The following is a 16165-nucleotide window of genomic DNA, read 5'->3' as shown; positions in this document are numbered from 1 at the left end:
AGTGGCAGTGTGACACATTTTTTAATGGCAGCAGACTAAATATTTGTATTGAAAGGATAACTCTGTCGATGTTTGGTACAAATTATTAAAGGGGATAAAGGCTGAGAAAAAAGCAGACCCAGTCTTTGGGAGAATGTAAAGTATCTTAGATTTAAAAAATAAAATATTTACTTATTTATTTATTTGTCTGTCAGGTCTTAGTTGCAGCATGCGGGATCTTTTTTTGGGGCGCTCGGGCTCTCTAGTTGTGGTGCGCAGGTGCCAAAGTGTACAGCCTCAGCAGTTGCGGAGTGCAGGGCTCTCTAGTGGTGGCGCGCAGGCTTAGTTGCCCCGTGGCATGGAGGATCTTAGTTCCCTGATCAGGGATCGAACCTGAGTCCCCTGCACTTGAAGGCGGATTCTTAACCACTGGACCACCAGGGAAGTCCCAAGTATCTTAGATTATGTATAGGAAGTAGAGGTGGACAGGATGAGTAATGATAAGGTAGTAGACATCTCATCTCTGGCAACTAGGTACTAAGGAAAGTCCCTACTCACAGGGAGAATTCATAGATTCCTGTAAAGGACAAAAGATTATTCTGAAAACTGCCATCTGCAAATTAAACAGCTACTGTCATTTACTATGAATCATAAGTTCTAATTTTTTTTTCAGGTCCCTAAAACAGCTTAAATATATTCTTTAGCTGTGTCTCCTTTCTGGTGGCATCAAACTGCCAAGGGTAAAAGAGGGGGATTTTGACAAACTCAAGGCAGAAAATTAGAAATAAGATTCTTGTCCCCTTCTCTCTGATTATACTCCACAAAATTGGAATACTTAAAGGACTTAACTCTTACTAACAATTATCATTCTACTGACAAAAGAAGACAAGGCAGATTATTTGCCTTAGCTGGTCTCTGGATGGTAAAATCACTTTTGAGAATTCATCTAGACCTCAACTAATTTGTGTTTTGGGCTCAAATTTACATGATTTGCATGGTTTAGGAAACTCCAAACCCTATATTTGGCATAAAAATGTATATTCCCATGGAAGTATCCTTAGGGCACTTGGTAGATGCTAGCTCAAAATATCCCTAATAGATATTCCTGATTCCAGACTGCATAAAGTCTCAAAGACAAAGCCCCAGTGAATCTGAATTTATAATAAAAACGTACAAAATAAGAAGTAATCCCCATGAGCAAAAGTTGATAGATTCAACAAAGAATGGGATTAGGTATCCAAAAACTTCAGCTAACAGAACCACTAGATAGACAATATAAAATATGTATTTTCTTTTTTTTAATTAATTAATTTACTTATTGGCTGTGTTGGGTCTTCGTTGCTGCACACGGGCTTTCTCTAGTTGCGGCGAGCGGGGGCTACTCTCCCTTGTAGTGCCCAGGCTCCTCATTGCCGTGGCTTCTCTTGTTGTGGAACACGGGCTCTAGGCGCGCAGGCTTCAGTAGTTGCGGCACATGGGCTCTAAAGCGCAGGCTCAATAGTTGTGGTGCACAGGCTTTGTTGCTCTGTGGCATGTGGGATCTTCCTGGAGCAGGGATCAAACCCGTGTCCCCTGCACTGGCAGGTGGATTCTTAACCACTGTGCCACCTTAGGAAGCCCCAAATGTGTATTTTCAAATAAACTCAAGACAATTAAAAAAATACTTAAGACATAAGAAAAGAAATATCTGGAAGCACTGTAAAAGAATCAGATAGAACATTTAGAAAGAAACCATAAATAATTACTGAAATTTCAAAAATCACCAGATACCTTAAATAGCAGGCTAGATACAGCTGAAAAGAGAAAAATGGTAAACTGGTAGATATGAGGAAATTACCTAGAGTGTAGTATAACAAGAAAAATGAGATGGAAAATATGAGATACTTAGATTTTGCAAAAGATGTAAAATATATCTAATAGTAATTTCAGACACAGAATCGAAAGAGTGAAAAAGAGACAATATTTGAGAAGATAATCGGCTTAACAAATTTATAGACTTGATTAAAACCATAATCAATTCTGTACTGATTTGGACACAGGAAGTAAAATAAGTTCTCACCAGGATTAAATAAAAATAAATAGATACTTAGACACAATGTTGAGAAACTACAGACCACCAAAAACAAAAACTAATGTCTTAAAGACTCTAAAGTGAAAAACACAGATTAGTCATAAAGAAATAAACATTAGAGCAGGTTGTCAGTTCTCAGCAGCAACAATAGAAGCTGGAAGGTAATAAAATAAAGTCTTTGAAGTGCAGAGATAAAATACCCAATGTTGAATTCTGCAGCAAGTTAAACTAACATTCAAGAAAAGGACAAATTAAAGATATTGTCAAGCAAATATATCTAAGAATATATTCCATTTTAACTGCAGGGAAAAACTATTAGAAGATATGCTTTAGGAATAAGGACACAGGACTAAAAAGGAAGGAATAATGAACAAAAAAAATTGTAAACATGTAGGTTGGTCTAAACAAGTGTCTGTATAACAAATACCTAATCCAAATTGCTAAATTGGGGGATATAGAAATAAGTTGGATATGGGATTTCCAACAATGATAACATGAAGAGGTTGGCAGTTTATTTCAATAAAAAAGTCCACATACGGAACCATACAAAATAATAAAAACAACCATTTCAGGACCCTGAAAACTGACCAAAGGCAGTTATAAGTTGAGAAGCATTTACTCTTGAAAAACGCGCTAGAGTTTTGGGTAGGATAAGTGAGAGTCTGAGGCCTTCCTGCCTGGGATTGCTACCATTCCTCTCATCCTTCTCCCCCACTCCAGCTCAGTTATACCAGCATGGAGTTGGATGTAAAAACCAGCAGCTTTCCTGCCAGAGGAGGTGGAATGTATTTGACATGAAGTGGAGGCAGAAAACTCATGACTTTGCTAACTAAAAGTGGCAGGCTGGTTTGGGAATGGACAGAGAAAACATGTAGTTTTGGTAGTTTGAGGTTGCAGTCCAAGTTGGGGCGAGTGGCAGACCAGCCAAAAATTTGACTGGGAGATACTGGATACGAAAGAGTCATAGAATGTTTGAAATAAGTTCTCCACATATCCATGGCTAACTGGGCAAGCACACAAATGCAGGGAAGACTCAAGAGAGTATGGCAAAAAGTGAAAAACGATGTGAGACTTGAGTACTAGCAGCAACTTTAAATGCATTCTTCAACTCACCTACAGATCACCTGGCAGAAGGTGGAAGCCTTATTGGCCTGAACACAATGTCTCTCCCAAATCATTAGGTGACTACTAAGCTATGCAGACAAAAGGGGAACCCTTAGGAAGACAGGCTAAAAACAAACAAACAAAAACTGATAAGAACCATTGGCTGCTGCAAACCATAAGGCAGGTTAAAACCGACAGTTTAAGTTACATGTGAGTTACCAAAATGACAATAAGAATCACAACAAAAACCCTAAAAAATAAAACTGAATCCATAGTTGCAATAATGTATAATTAAAATGTTTAATTGTCAACCAAATTTACTAGACATGCAAAGAAACATGAAAGTATGATACGTACTCAGGAAAAAAAGCAATCAATAGACATTGAGTGAGTCCAGGTGTTGGATTTACAAAGTGTTCAAAACAGCTATTATAAATATGTATAAATAATTAAAATATGATAAAAATGTGTCATTTAATAGAGAATATCAATAAAGAGATAAATTTTACTTTAAAATGAAAATGGGCATGGGAGAAATGGGTGAACTGTTTTTGTTTTTAGTTTAAATAAACTGAATTTTAAAAATTACAAGAGATTATCTAATATGGATCCATAACTTTAGGCAGGCCAACTCCCTTTTTTTTAATAAAAGAAAATCTAGAAGTGAAACATACAACAACTGAAATGAAAAACTCACCAGAGAGGCTCAACAGCATATGGAGCTTGTGAAAGTAAATATCAACAAACTTGAAAATAGATCGATAGAGATTAATCAATCTGAAGAACAAAAAGAAAAAAGGAATGAAGAAAAATGAACAGAGCCTCAGACACCAATGCAATACCATCAAGAGTATTAACATATGCATAAGGGGAGTCCCAGGAGGAGAAGAGAGAGAGATAAAGGGGGAGAAAATATTTAAAAATATAATGTCCAAATTTCCAAATTTAATGAAACCAAAGACATCCAAAGACAAAGGGAAAATCTTGGGAGTGGCAAGAGAAATGACTCATTACATATAGGGGACAGTAATACAATTAACAGCAGCATTTTCACAAGAAAAAAGTGGAGGCCAGAAGGCAGTGAAATGACATTTCAAAAGTACAGAAAAAACAAAACAAAACAAAAACAAAAACTGTCAATCAAGAATCCTATACCCAGCAAAATCATCCTTCAAAATGAAGCTTCAAGACATTCTTAGACAAAAATAAATAAATAAAAAGAATTCATCTTTGCTAAAGAAATACTAAAGAAAAGCTTTATGTTGAAAGGAAATGATGCAAGTTGGTAATCTGAACCAATAAGAAAGAATAAAGCGCACTGAAAATGATAAATAAATGTCTAAGTATAAAAGATTGTGTATACATGTTTTTCTCATTTTGTCTCAATTTTTTTTAAAAAAGCTTAAGATTACTAAGAGCAATAAGAATAACAAAATATTGTTGACTTTATAGTATATAGAGGTGTACTGGCTCAAAGTTGCTATATAATACCAGATTAAGTCAATATTAAACTCAAGTAGACTGTAAAAAGTTGAAGGTGATTATGGTAATTCCTAGAGAAACCACTCACACTAAAATCTCTAAAATACAGCTTAAATATTAACACAGAAATTGAAATAATACACTAAAAATATTTGGTTAACACAAAAGAAGCAGTAGAGTAGGAACAGAAAAACAAAAAGACATGACAAATAACAAATAATGAAATGGTAGACATAAGTCTAACCATATCAGTAACTATGTTAAATGTGAGTGGACTTAAAATCAAAAGGCAAAGATTGTCATGGTGGATTAAAAAAAGCAAGATCCAACTATATGGTACCTACAAGAAACACACTTCAGATGAAATGAACAGGCTAAAAATAAAAGGACGTAAAATATATATCATGCAAGTGGTAATCACAAATCAAAGAAGTAAACACAGAGGGATTACAACATTTTATTCATAAAGTGAATAAAAATGAAAACAGAATATATCAATATTAAAGGAATGTGATGTGTGTAGAGGGAAATTTATAGGTTTAAAAAATATATTAGAAAAATAATCTAAAATTGACAATCAAAACTTCTATCTTAAAAAGTTAGAAAAAGATAAGTAAGCCAAATCAAAAGTAAGTAGGATGTATGAAATAAAAAAGATTCGAGTAGAAAATAATAAAATGTAAAACAGAAAAACATTAAAGAAAATCAATGAAACAAAAAATTGATTGTTTGAGAAGTTCAGCAAAACAGATCAATTTTTAGCTAGAGTGACCAAGAAAAATGAGAGAAGACACAAACCATCAAAATCAGAAAGGAAAGAGGAAACATCACCATAGACCCTACAGAAATTAAAAGAATGCTAAGGAAATATTATAAACAACTTCAAGCCAAAAAATTAGACAACTTAGATGAAATAAACAAATACCTAGAAAGACATAAATTACCAAAATTGATTCAAGAAGAAAGGAAAAATCCAAATAGGCCAATATCAAATGTTTTCTATTTAAAAAATGAGAGTAATGTATAGAGAATGTTCAGGTACTAAGTTACTGGGGAGAGGGAGTGAAATAATATGGAATTCAGTTGGTTTAAGACCCAAAGATTCTTTGAATTGATGGTGTCCACCCAGATTATATATCTGATATGATAGAGAAATTTGGGCTCTAGGTTACCCATGAAATTGCAGCTCTATCCCTGAAAGAGGAAGTAAAGAGGGGATATGGTACAGGAATGATCTTCTAGGAGAGGGGTCAAAAATTTTTTTCAGTAAAGGACGAGACAGTAAATATTTTTGGCATTGTTAGTCATATGGCCTCTGTTACAACAATCCAACTTTGCCATTTTAGTGCAATAGAACTTTATAGAACAAGCAGGAGACTGGGTTTGGTCTATGGGTTGTAGTTTCCCAGCTCCCATTTTAACAACTGAAATGAAAAATTCTACGTGGATGTAAGTGAAGAGGAGACTGCTTCAGGCAGAAAATTACTATAAGGGACCCATGAAGATTTCTTGGTTTTTAGTCTTCCTAATGTCTTTCTTCCAGCAAGGCTACAAAATTTTTCTCTGCCTCATATATTTTTTCCTATAGTTAGTAATATTTCATGGAATTTTACTAACCAGATATTTATTGTACAAATAAGTACACCCTTTGAAATTAATCTTTTTGCTATCCTGCCCAACAGCAACCTGAGAGCTGATAAACTAAATGAATGAGAGTTTTCATTAAGTGAAAAAAGTGGGGTGAAGGAAGAAAAGGACATAAGAACAAAACCAAGCTAGTTCAAGATAGCAGACAGGGCACATAAGGCTTAAATGAAATAAAAGTATAGAAATATAAAAAAGAATAAACATATCACCATGAAGAGAATTGGGGAAGAGAGAGTGGCTGTCATACACTTCTGGGAGGTGAAAGCAGATAGGACCAGGCTGAAGGATGGAAACAGGCAGAGAAAGCCGCAGCCTTAAACATATGAGGTACCTACAAAAGAAATCCATTTGACAATAGAAACTGGAAGAATCTCTGAGCTTAGAAATAGTATACAGCTAAAGGAAGGCGTGAGAAAAGCGGCCTAAACAAGGGGAATTAATCAAGGGTTTATGTATGGTACAACAGCATCAGTCTACAACTCTACTCCTCTCTCCATTCCTGTGCTTAGAGACTGCTAACATTTATCATACTTTTGGTCATTGAATGGATTATTTAACGGAGATCTAAAGCTTTAAGAGTGACTGCTGGAGTTCCAGAGTGACAACAACTCATTCTGGTACGTGGAAAGCCTACAACTTCATAGTCAGCTCCATGCCCATTTACCACAAGCTAAAGCCTATCAGTCAGTAAAGTTTTGTCCTGCCCGGTCCCAAGCAGAAGATGGTCTCAGAGAGGGGACTTGACAAAAAAACAGTCCTACCTTCACAACAGCATAGTATATCTGCATAAACTACTGAGATCTTCCTTCTTAAATATCAGACGACCAAGGATCATTAATGTAAAGCAAAACCCAGCAGTAAGAAAAGGTAAAGTCAAGCAAAACAAACTGAAAAACTGTCCTTAGAAGAAATAGATAATTCAGGGACCAGAATAAAATAAAACATAAATTTTAAATTATATTCTCAGAGATTTGAGAATGTACATAAAATAAGAATAAAATACCATATGAAAGGAACAATTAGAGAACAAAAAGAGTTCTTGGAGATAAAATAAATATGATTGCTGAAATTAAAAAATGAAAAATGAAGAACTGAAAATGAAGTAAAGGAAATCTCCTAGAAAAGAAAGCAACATAAAATGGTGGTAACTATGAGATAAAAACCAATCCAGGTTGTCCAATATCTGACCAGAAAAGAGAATAAAGGGAAAAAAAAGGGGGGGGGGTGGAATTGTCAAGGAAATAATATGTAACTTTCTTAGTGTTCAGATTGAAAGCATCAACTAAGTGCTCAATACAAAGCATGAAAAAAAGATCTGTACCTACACGTATCACTAGAAAATGTTGCAAAAGCAAAGATATAGAGAAGATGCTAAAATCTTCTAGATACCTTAAAAAAAGCCATTTCTAAATGAATCATAAACAGATTTATGTACTATTTCTTAGTAGCAACTCTAGATACTAGAAGACAGTGGATGAACCCTTCCAAAATTCTAAGAAAAAGTATCTCTAATCTAGAATTATATATCCAACTAATCAGATGTGAGAGCAGAATAAAAACGTTTTCATATATGTGAGGTCTCTGTAAGTTAGCTCTCATGTATCCTTTTTTAGACACTTACTTGAGTATGTACGCTAGAAAACCAGGAGGAGGCCAGGAAAGATGAAGGATTTTAATCTTCGAAACAGTGGAACCAAATTACGAGAGCATTGAAAAGAAGCTCTAGGATGACAGTCTTCCACAGACCTAGAAAACAACCACATAGGTGGAAGCAGGAAAATGGAGGTCTCTGGGAGGAAAGTTTCCAGGAAGAAAGAGGACTTTCAAAAGTTTATAAAACTACGAAGACAGTTAAAGAAAAATCAGTGGTTGCCAGGGGATTCCAGGAGGGGGCAATGAACAGCTAGAGCACAGGAAATTTTTAGGGCACTGAAACTATTCTGTAGGATACCGTAATGGTGGATGCATCTCATTATATGTATGTCAAAACCCACAGAATGTATAACATAAAGAGTGAACCCTAATGTAATTTATGGACTTTAGTAATAACGTACAATATTGGTTTATCAATTGTAACAAATGTACCACAGTAATGTAAGATGTTAATGACAGAAGAGATGGTGTGTATGTATAGGGGTGGGGAGGTAAGCGTTAAATGGGAACTCTCTGTACTTACCACTCAATTTTTATGTAAATCTAAAAAAACAAAAAAAACTGCTTTAAAAGGCTATTAATTTAAAATGAAAACAAACAAACAAAAAGAAAACCAATGAAACAATATGAAATGGTGTGACGTATAACTGAAGTCCCAGAAGAAGAGGAGAGAGAGAATGGAGCAGAAGAAATATCTGAAGAGAAGATGACTTTTCAAAATTGATTAAAGAAAATACACAGGTCCAAAAAGTCTGGTGAAGCCCAAGCAGGATAAATACAAGGACGAGTATATCTAGTCACATTATAATTAAACTGTAGAAATCAAAGATGAAGAGAAAAAGTTTAAATCATCCAGAAAATATAGTCATTTTATTTAGAGGAAAAACAATAAGAATTATGCTGGCGTGTCATTAGAAATAAAAGGAAGCCAAAAGACAACGAAAGAACACCTTTAAAGGGCTGAAAGGAAACAGAACCTGTGAATTTGAAGTCTATACCCAACAAAAATATACTTCAAAAATAAAGGTGAGAAAGAAGGTATCATGCAAGCATGATACCTTCTAACTATATTATGAAGTTATTGTAATTAAACAGTATGGTATTAGCATAAAAACAGGCACATAGATCACTGGGTCATTTGTTATTCTGGAGCCCAGAAATGAACTGATATATGGTCAATTAATTTATGACAAAAGAGCCAAGAATACACAGTGGGGAAAGGACAATCTCTTCAACAAATGATATTTGGAAAACTGAACAGTCACATGCAAAAGAATGAAGCTTAACCTCTATCTACACTATACACAAAAATTAACTCAAAATGTATTAAAGACTTGAACATAAGACCCGAAATCATAAAGCTTTTAGAAGAAAACATAGGTGTTAAGCATTGGTATTGGTGATGATCTTTTGGATTTGTCACTAAAAGCAAAGGCAGCAAAAAAAAAAAAAAAAAAAGTGGGATTACGTAAAACTAAAAACCTTCTGCACACCAAAGGAAACCAACAACACAATGAAAGGACAATCTACCAAATGGGAAATACTGCATATCATATATATATGTGGTTAATATTCATAATATATAAGGAACTCATACAACTTAATAGCAAGAAAACCAAACAATTCGATTAAAATATGGGCAGAGTATCACAACGGGCATTTTTCCAAAGAAGACATACAGATGGCAAACAAGTACACAAAAAGATGCTCAACATCACTAATCATCAGGGAAATGCAAATCAAAACCACAATGAGATAACACCTAACACCTGTTAGAATGGCTAGTGTCAAAAAGATCACAAATAATAAATGCTGGCAAGGATGTGGAGAAAAAGGATCCCTCACGCACTGTCAGTGAGAATGTATACTGATGAAGCCACTATGGAAAACAGAATGGAGGTTCCTTAAAAAATTAAAACTTGAACTACCATATGATCCACCAATTCCACTTCTGGGTATTTATCCAAAGAAAACACTAATTCAAAAAGATGTATGCAGGACTTGCCTGGTGGCGCAATGGTTAAGAATCCACCTGCCAATGCAGGGGACACAGGGTCAATCCCTGGTCCGGAAAGATTTCACATGCCACGGAGCAACTAAGCCCTTGCGCCACAACTACTAAGCCTGTGCTCTAGAGCCTGCGAGTCACAACTATTGAGCCCACGTGCCACAACTACTGAAGCCCGTGCACCTAGAGGCCGTGCTCCGCAACAAAGAGAAGCCACCGCAATGAGAAGCCCATGCACCTCAACGAAGAGTAGCCTCTGCTCCCTGCAATGAGAGAAAGCCCGTGTGCAGCAACGAAGACCCAACACAGCCAATTAATGAATTATTTAATTTTAAAAAAAGATGCATGCATCCCCATGTTCATAGCAGCATTATTTACAACAGCCAAGATATGGAAACAACTCAAGTGTTCATCAATGAATAAATGGATTAAAAATTATAGATACATATTTAAATACAGTACTATACATATAGTATATATGTGTATATAATGAAATGTTATTCAGCCAGAAAAGGAGGAAAACCTTGGACCTTGAGGGCACTATGCTAAGAGAAATAAGTCAGACAAACACAAATACCATATAATCTCTCTTATATGTGGAATTAAAAAAAATCAAGCTCATAGATGTAGAGAACAGACTGATGGCTGCCAGAGGCAGTGGGTAGGAGGATGGGTAAAATGGGTGAAGGGGGTCAAAAGGAACAAACTTCCAGTTACAAAATAAGTCATGAGGAGGTAACGTAAAGCACAGTGACCATAGTTAGTAACGCTGTATCGCATATTAGAAAGTTGCTAAGAGTAGACCTTAAAAGTTCTCATCACAAAAAAAAAAGTCTATGAATGATAGACTTATTGTTGCTCATTCTGCAATATTTACAAATATCAAATCATTATGTTATGCACCTGAAATTAATCTAATGTTATATGTCAAATGTACTTCAATTCTTTAAAAAGGACAAATTAGAGATTTTCGGATGAATAAAAGCTGAGAGAATTAATTGCTAGAACAACAACACAACATGAAACATTAAAGGAAATTTTTTAGGTTGAAGGGAAAGAATCCCACGTGGAAGCCCAGATTGCCAGAAAGAAATGTAGAGAAACAGAGAATGTAAATATGTGAACAAATATAAGGGACATTTTTTAAACTTAAAGACTTTTGGCTTTTTAAAGCAAAAATAATAAGAATGCAGAAATAAAATATGATAGAGTCAAAAATTATCCGCACCCCAGTTATATTAAAACTTCTATAAATTCTAGAGCCAGAGTGCAGATAATTTTTGACTCACCCTCATATATGATAAATCTAGCACAAGGGCAGAAGAAGGATAAAGTCATACTATTGCAAGGCTCTTCTATATTATCTTCGTGCGTGTGATGCCTTTCGAGTGTATGCATTTGTCTACATTCCTTGAGCTGTGTACACTGAACATCTGTGCACTTTGTGGTATGTTGACTATAATTCACTAAAGTACTATTAACAACAAAAGTTTATGAGATGATGGAGAGTTTGGGAAAAAAAAACAGGAGTATGATACTGACAAATAGGGTAAGCACCCCCCAAAATTTTGGCAGTTATGGACAAAGCTGCTATAAACATTTGTGTGCAGGTTTTTGTGGGCATAAATTTTCAGCCCATTTGTGTAAATAATACCTAGGAGAGTGACTGCTGAATCACGATTAGGGTATATTTAGTTTTGTAAGAAACTGCCAAACTGTCTTCCAAATTGGCTATACCATTTTGTATTCTTAGCAGCAATGAATGAGAGTTCCTGTTGCTCCACATCCTCACCGGCATCTGGTGTCAGTGTTTTGGATTTCTAGCCATGCTAATGGATGTGCAGTGGTACTTCGCTGTTTTAATCTGCAATTCCCTAATGACATACAATGTTGGGAACATTTTTATATGCTTATTTGCCATCTGTGTATTTTCTTCAGTGAGGTGCCTTTTAAGGTCTTTTGCCCATTTTAATCAGGTTGTCTGTTTTATTGTTGGGTTCTAAAACTTCTTGGTATATTTTGGATAGTTCTTTATCAGATACGTGTTTTGTAATAGTTTCTCCCAGTTTGTGGTTTGTGTGCTCATTCCTGTGATAACAAGACTCTGTGTTGTCTTTCACAGAGTGGCGGTTTTTAATGTTAAATAAGTTCTGTTTATCAATTATTTATTTCATGGATTGTGCCTTTCTTTTCTTTTTTAAAGTAATCACCATAATTAAGGTCATCTAGATTTTCTCCAATGTTATCTTCTATGATTTTCACAGTTTTGCATTTTACATTTAGGTCTATGTTCTACTTTGAGTTAATTTTTATAAAGGGCTTAAGATCTGATCTAGGTTAATTTGTTTTGCATGTGTATATCCAGTAGATCTAGCACTGGACTATGTTTCTTCCATTGGGTTGCCTTTGCTTCTCTGTCAAAAATCAGTTGATTATGTTTATGTGGATTCATTTCTGAGCTCTCTATTCTGTTCCAATTCCCATTTACCATTTCAAAAATCCCAGGGCCGGTAAGAATGATGCCAAATCTAATCTGGAACAACAAGGCCTGGGTGACAGCACACTTGTTTTACAACATGGTTTACTGAATATTTTAAGCCCACTGTTAAGACCAACTGCTCAGAAAAGATCTCAAAATGTTACTACTCATTGACAATGCAAACGGTCACCCAAGAGCTCTGATGGAGATGTACAATGAGGTTAATGTTTTCACACCTGCTAAAAAAACATCTGTTCTGCATTCCATGTATCAAGGAGTACTTTCTATTTTCAAGTCTTATTATTTAAGAAACATTTTATAGATGCCATTGATAGTGATTGATGGATCTGGGCAAAGTAAATTAAAAACCTTCTAGAAAGGATTCACTATCTGCATGTCATTAAAAACATTTATGATTCATTGGAAAAGGTCGAAATATCAACGTTCACAGGAGTTTGGAAAAAGTTGATTCCAGCTTCAATGGGTTTTTTTGTCTCAACACTTTAAATATTTCATTCCACTCTTTTTTTGTTTGCATGGTTTCTGAGAATAAGCTGGATGTAATTCTTATATTTGCTTCACTATGGGTAAGGTGTTTTTTTCCTTCTGGCTTCTTTCAAGGTTTTTTCTTTATCTTTGATTTTCTGCAGTTTGAGTATGATACACCTAAGAAGGGTTTTTGGGTTTTTAACAAAAATTTATTCTGCTTCATGTTCTCTGAGCTTCCTGGGTGTGTGGTTTGCTATCTGACATTAGTTTGGGGGAAATTCTCAGTCATTATTGCTTGAAATATTTATTCTGTCTTTCTTCTCATTCTGGTATTCCTATTACCCATATGTTACAACTTTTGTATTTGTCCCATCGTTCTTGGACATTTGTTCCTTTTTTTTTTCTCAATTCTTTCTTTGCTTACCAGTTTTGAAAGTTTATATTGACAAATCCCCAAGCTCAGAGACTCTTTCCTCAGCTGTATATAGTCTCCTAATGAACCCACTGAAGGCATTCATTTCTGTTATGGTGTTTTTAATTTCTAGCATTTCCATCTCTCTGTTTACAATACCCATCTGCTCTTACATGTTGTCTACCTTTCCACTGGAGTCCTTAGTATATTAGTCAGAGTTGTTTTAAATTCATCGTCTGATAATTCCAACACCCTTGCCATACCTGGGTCTGGTTCTGATGCTTTCTCTGTCTCTTCAAACTGTGTTTTTGTGCCTTTTAATACATCTTATATATTTTTGTTGAAAGGGGAACATGATGTCCTGGGTAAAAGGACCTGTGCTAACGTGATGGTAAGTTGTAGGGAGAGAAGAAGAGTTCCGTAGACCTATGATTGGGCCTCAGTCTTTTAGGGAGCCTGTGTCCCCTGGGCTGTAAATTTCACAAGTGATTCTCAGGGTTTTTTTCCTTTTTTCTTTTTTCACCCTCTTAGGTTGTATGGAATGGCTAGAGAAGGCTGGAGTTGGGTAATTCTCTTCTCCTCAGTTGGTTAGGCTAATAAATCCCTAAAGGTTATATTCTGATAAAAGTTTCTCTTGAGGGAAGGTCTTGTTAAGAACAGAATGCTCTGGTATATTTCACAGTGGTTACCTTTTCTCTCCCCCTGACAGATGGCTCTTGGAGGCAAAACTCACAAAAGGATGTCCCCCAACACCATGACTGGGCTCCCCCTGGAGTTTTTAACTCTCAGACTTGCCCACACTGAGACTCCAGCTAATTTGTCAATTATATTCTAGGTTTTCCTACCCTTGGTGCTGGTTCCTGCAGAGGTTTCTGCTCTGTTAAGTTATGATTCTCTGTATCAACCTGACTGTCTCTAATTTAGGGGGCAGTAATTTGCCCTGTGACCTCACTTCTTTGATGGAACAAAGAAGAGCTGTTGATTTTTCAGTTTGTTCAGCTTTGTGCTTGTTGTTAGGATGGAGTGATGATGCTGGACCAGAAACTGGAAGTGTCTGGGGTATTATTTTTGAGCTCTAAAATTCCAAGACTGCTTACTTTATGAAACTAGGGATAAGATTTTAATGGAGAAATTTGGCTCCAAGATTATTTGAAAATCATAGTTGGATGTATAATAAAGCTTTCATTTATTTAAACTAAAAATAACTTCATGGAAATAAGTTAATACCTTTATTCAAAGTAAACTAAAAAGCAACAAAAAAGGAGTAATAGCCTAAAACCTAAATCTACTGCCTTAGAATATCCATTTCTTTGTGACTAGGTGAGCTAACGTCCAAGTAAGAGATATGAACAGTGTGATTAAAAGTGATGAGACTGATTTCTACCTGTGGTTGAAGGTTTAGATTTCTTATTTAACTTGTGTACACTGTAGGACTGGTGAATTAAACATGATTTGTAGAGAAACCTCAGCTCTATTTTTTTCTATTATCCATAGTATATGCTCTTTCAAGAGATTGTTTAGTGTGAAAACAGGGTGTGTATGTGAGAGAGACAAAGAGAGAGACAGACTGAAAAAGAGAGTACAAGAATATAGACCCCCAAGATAGAAACATGAAGCTCTTTTTCCTATGAATTTCTCTAAACTTGCAAAAATGAAGGAAAACAAAGGGGGAAACTAGTAATAGGTATAGGTATCGAGATTTGTAGTTAGTTATAAAACTCCTCAACTAATTCCTGAGCAAACCAGTCCTCAACCTCAATGGATAATCTTTGGTGACCAATATGTTTCCCTCTCTTCCACACGCACCAGCCCTACTTCTAACAACTGCTGTATAGAAGCTGCCCCCTAAATAAGGTCATGGGGACGTGCATGTGAGACCTATGTGCAGAAGTTATATTTACGAATGAGTTTGATCATTTACATTGGCAGATGTTCAAGTTTATTTTAGATTCAGGAGCTTAAAAAATACTGATTTTAATTAAAAAGCAAACTTTGCTAAATGAATTTACTACATCAATTAATAAAATTTTCAAAGTTTTAAGTTAGCAAGCAGCAAAGAAAAACAATGTAAATTTCAAACTCTATTCTTTCATCATATTTTAATCTAATTTCTGTTCTCTGTAAGATCTATACTTCTAGAGGTCAAACTCTCTCAAGTTTAATCATATAGAAATCTAGAAAAAAAACCTTTTATAAATATTTGGTGACAATGAGATGCTTTAAAATTGTAGTGGGAAAGCAAGTTCTATACAACTCTTTAAGGCAGCAGCTGTTTTAAAATGTGGGGCTTAATTTTAATAAGAACCTTAATATTGCCAGAAGTATAATGTTCCTTCTAGCTACTTAAAACTAAATGTCAAAAGTAGGTTTTAATAAAAATCTTTTTATCAATTCTGTTTCTAATTTCCAAAATTTAACATAAAGTCATAAAAAACATTAAAATATAGATCTGTTAAGCAATTATTATTTTTGACAGATTCAAGGACCTGTTTCCTTTTTGTCCACATATTTCTTGCAAATAGGGCTGCTCAACTGATCTGGAGTGTGCAGATTAAGCAGTGGCTTTGTTGGCTTGTGTTTTAATATTTATCAAATATATTTCTCATTTTCTCTCCACTTACATATCTTATTTCACATACCACTTGTAATAGTTTTATTCAGTGTTCCTTGTGGAGGACAAGAACCCTTTTTTTCCATCTGTGGTTTTGTTTCCTCTGTTTTTGACAAGACCGTTTCCTTAGTTTCTTCCTGTTCATTAGTATCACTAGCTTTGAGGATCTGAAGTAAAACAAGAATGTCTTTTAAGAAATATACTTTGGTACAATTTTATGAATGTAAGAA

The 16165-nt window shown here is 35.1% G+C and overlaps 1 protein-coding gene across 1 annotated transcript in view; it reads right to left on the bottom strand.

Annotated features, from left to right (window-relative positions):
- SLC9B1 (solute carrier family 9 member B1) overlaps positions 1 to 16165 on the bottom strand; it is a 70538-nt gene that overhangs the window by 21980 nt on the left and 32393 nt on the right. Inside the window, exon 3 of the mRNA XM_057706878.1 lies at positions 15964 to 16102. Within this exon, the coding sequence (XP_057562861.1) occupies positions 15964 to 16102 (139 nt within the window). The remainder of the gene's footprint in view (positions 1 to 15963; positions 16103 to 16165) is intronic.

This window comes from Hippopotamus amphibius, chromosome 13 (genome assembly GCF_030028045.1).
Source record: "Hippopotamus amphibius kiboko isolate mHipAmp2 chromosome 13, mHipAmp2.hap2, whole genome shotgun sequence".
Lineage (NCBI taxonomy): Eukaryota > Metazoa > Chordata > Mammalia > Artiodactyla > Hippopotamidae > Hippopotamus > Hippopotamus amphibius.
The sequence above is the reverse complement of the archived record's forward strand: the minus strand, read 5'-3'. Positions and strand labels throughout refer to the sequence as shown.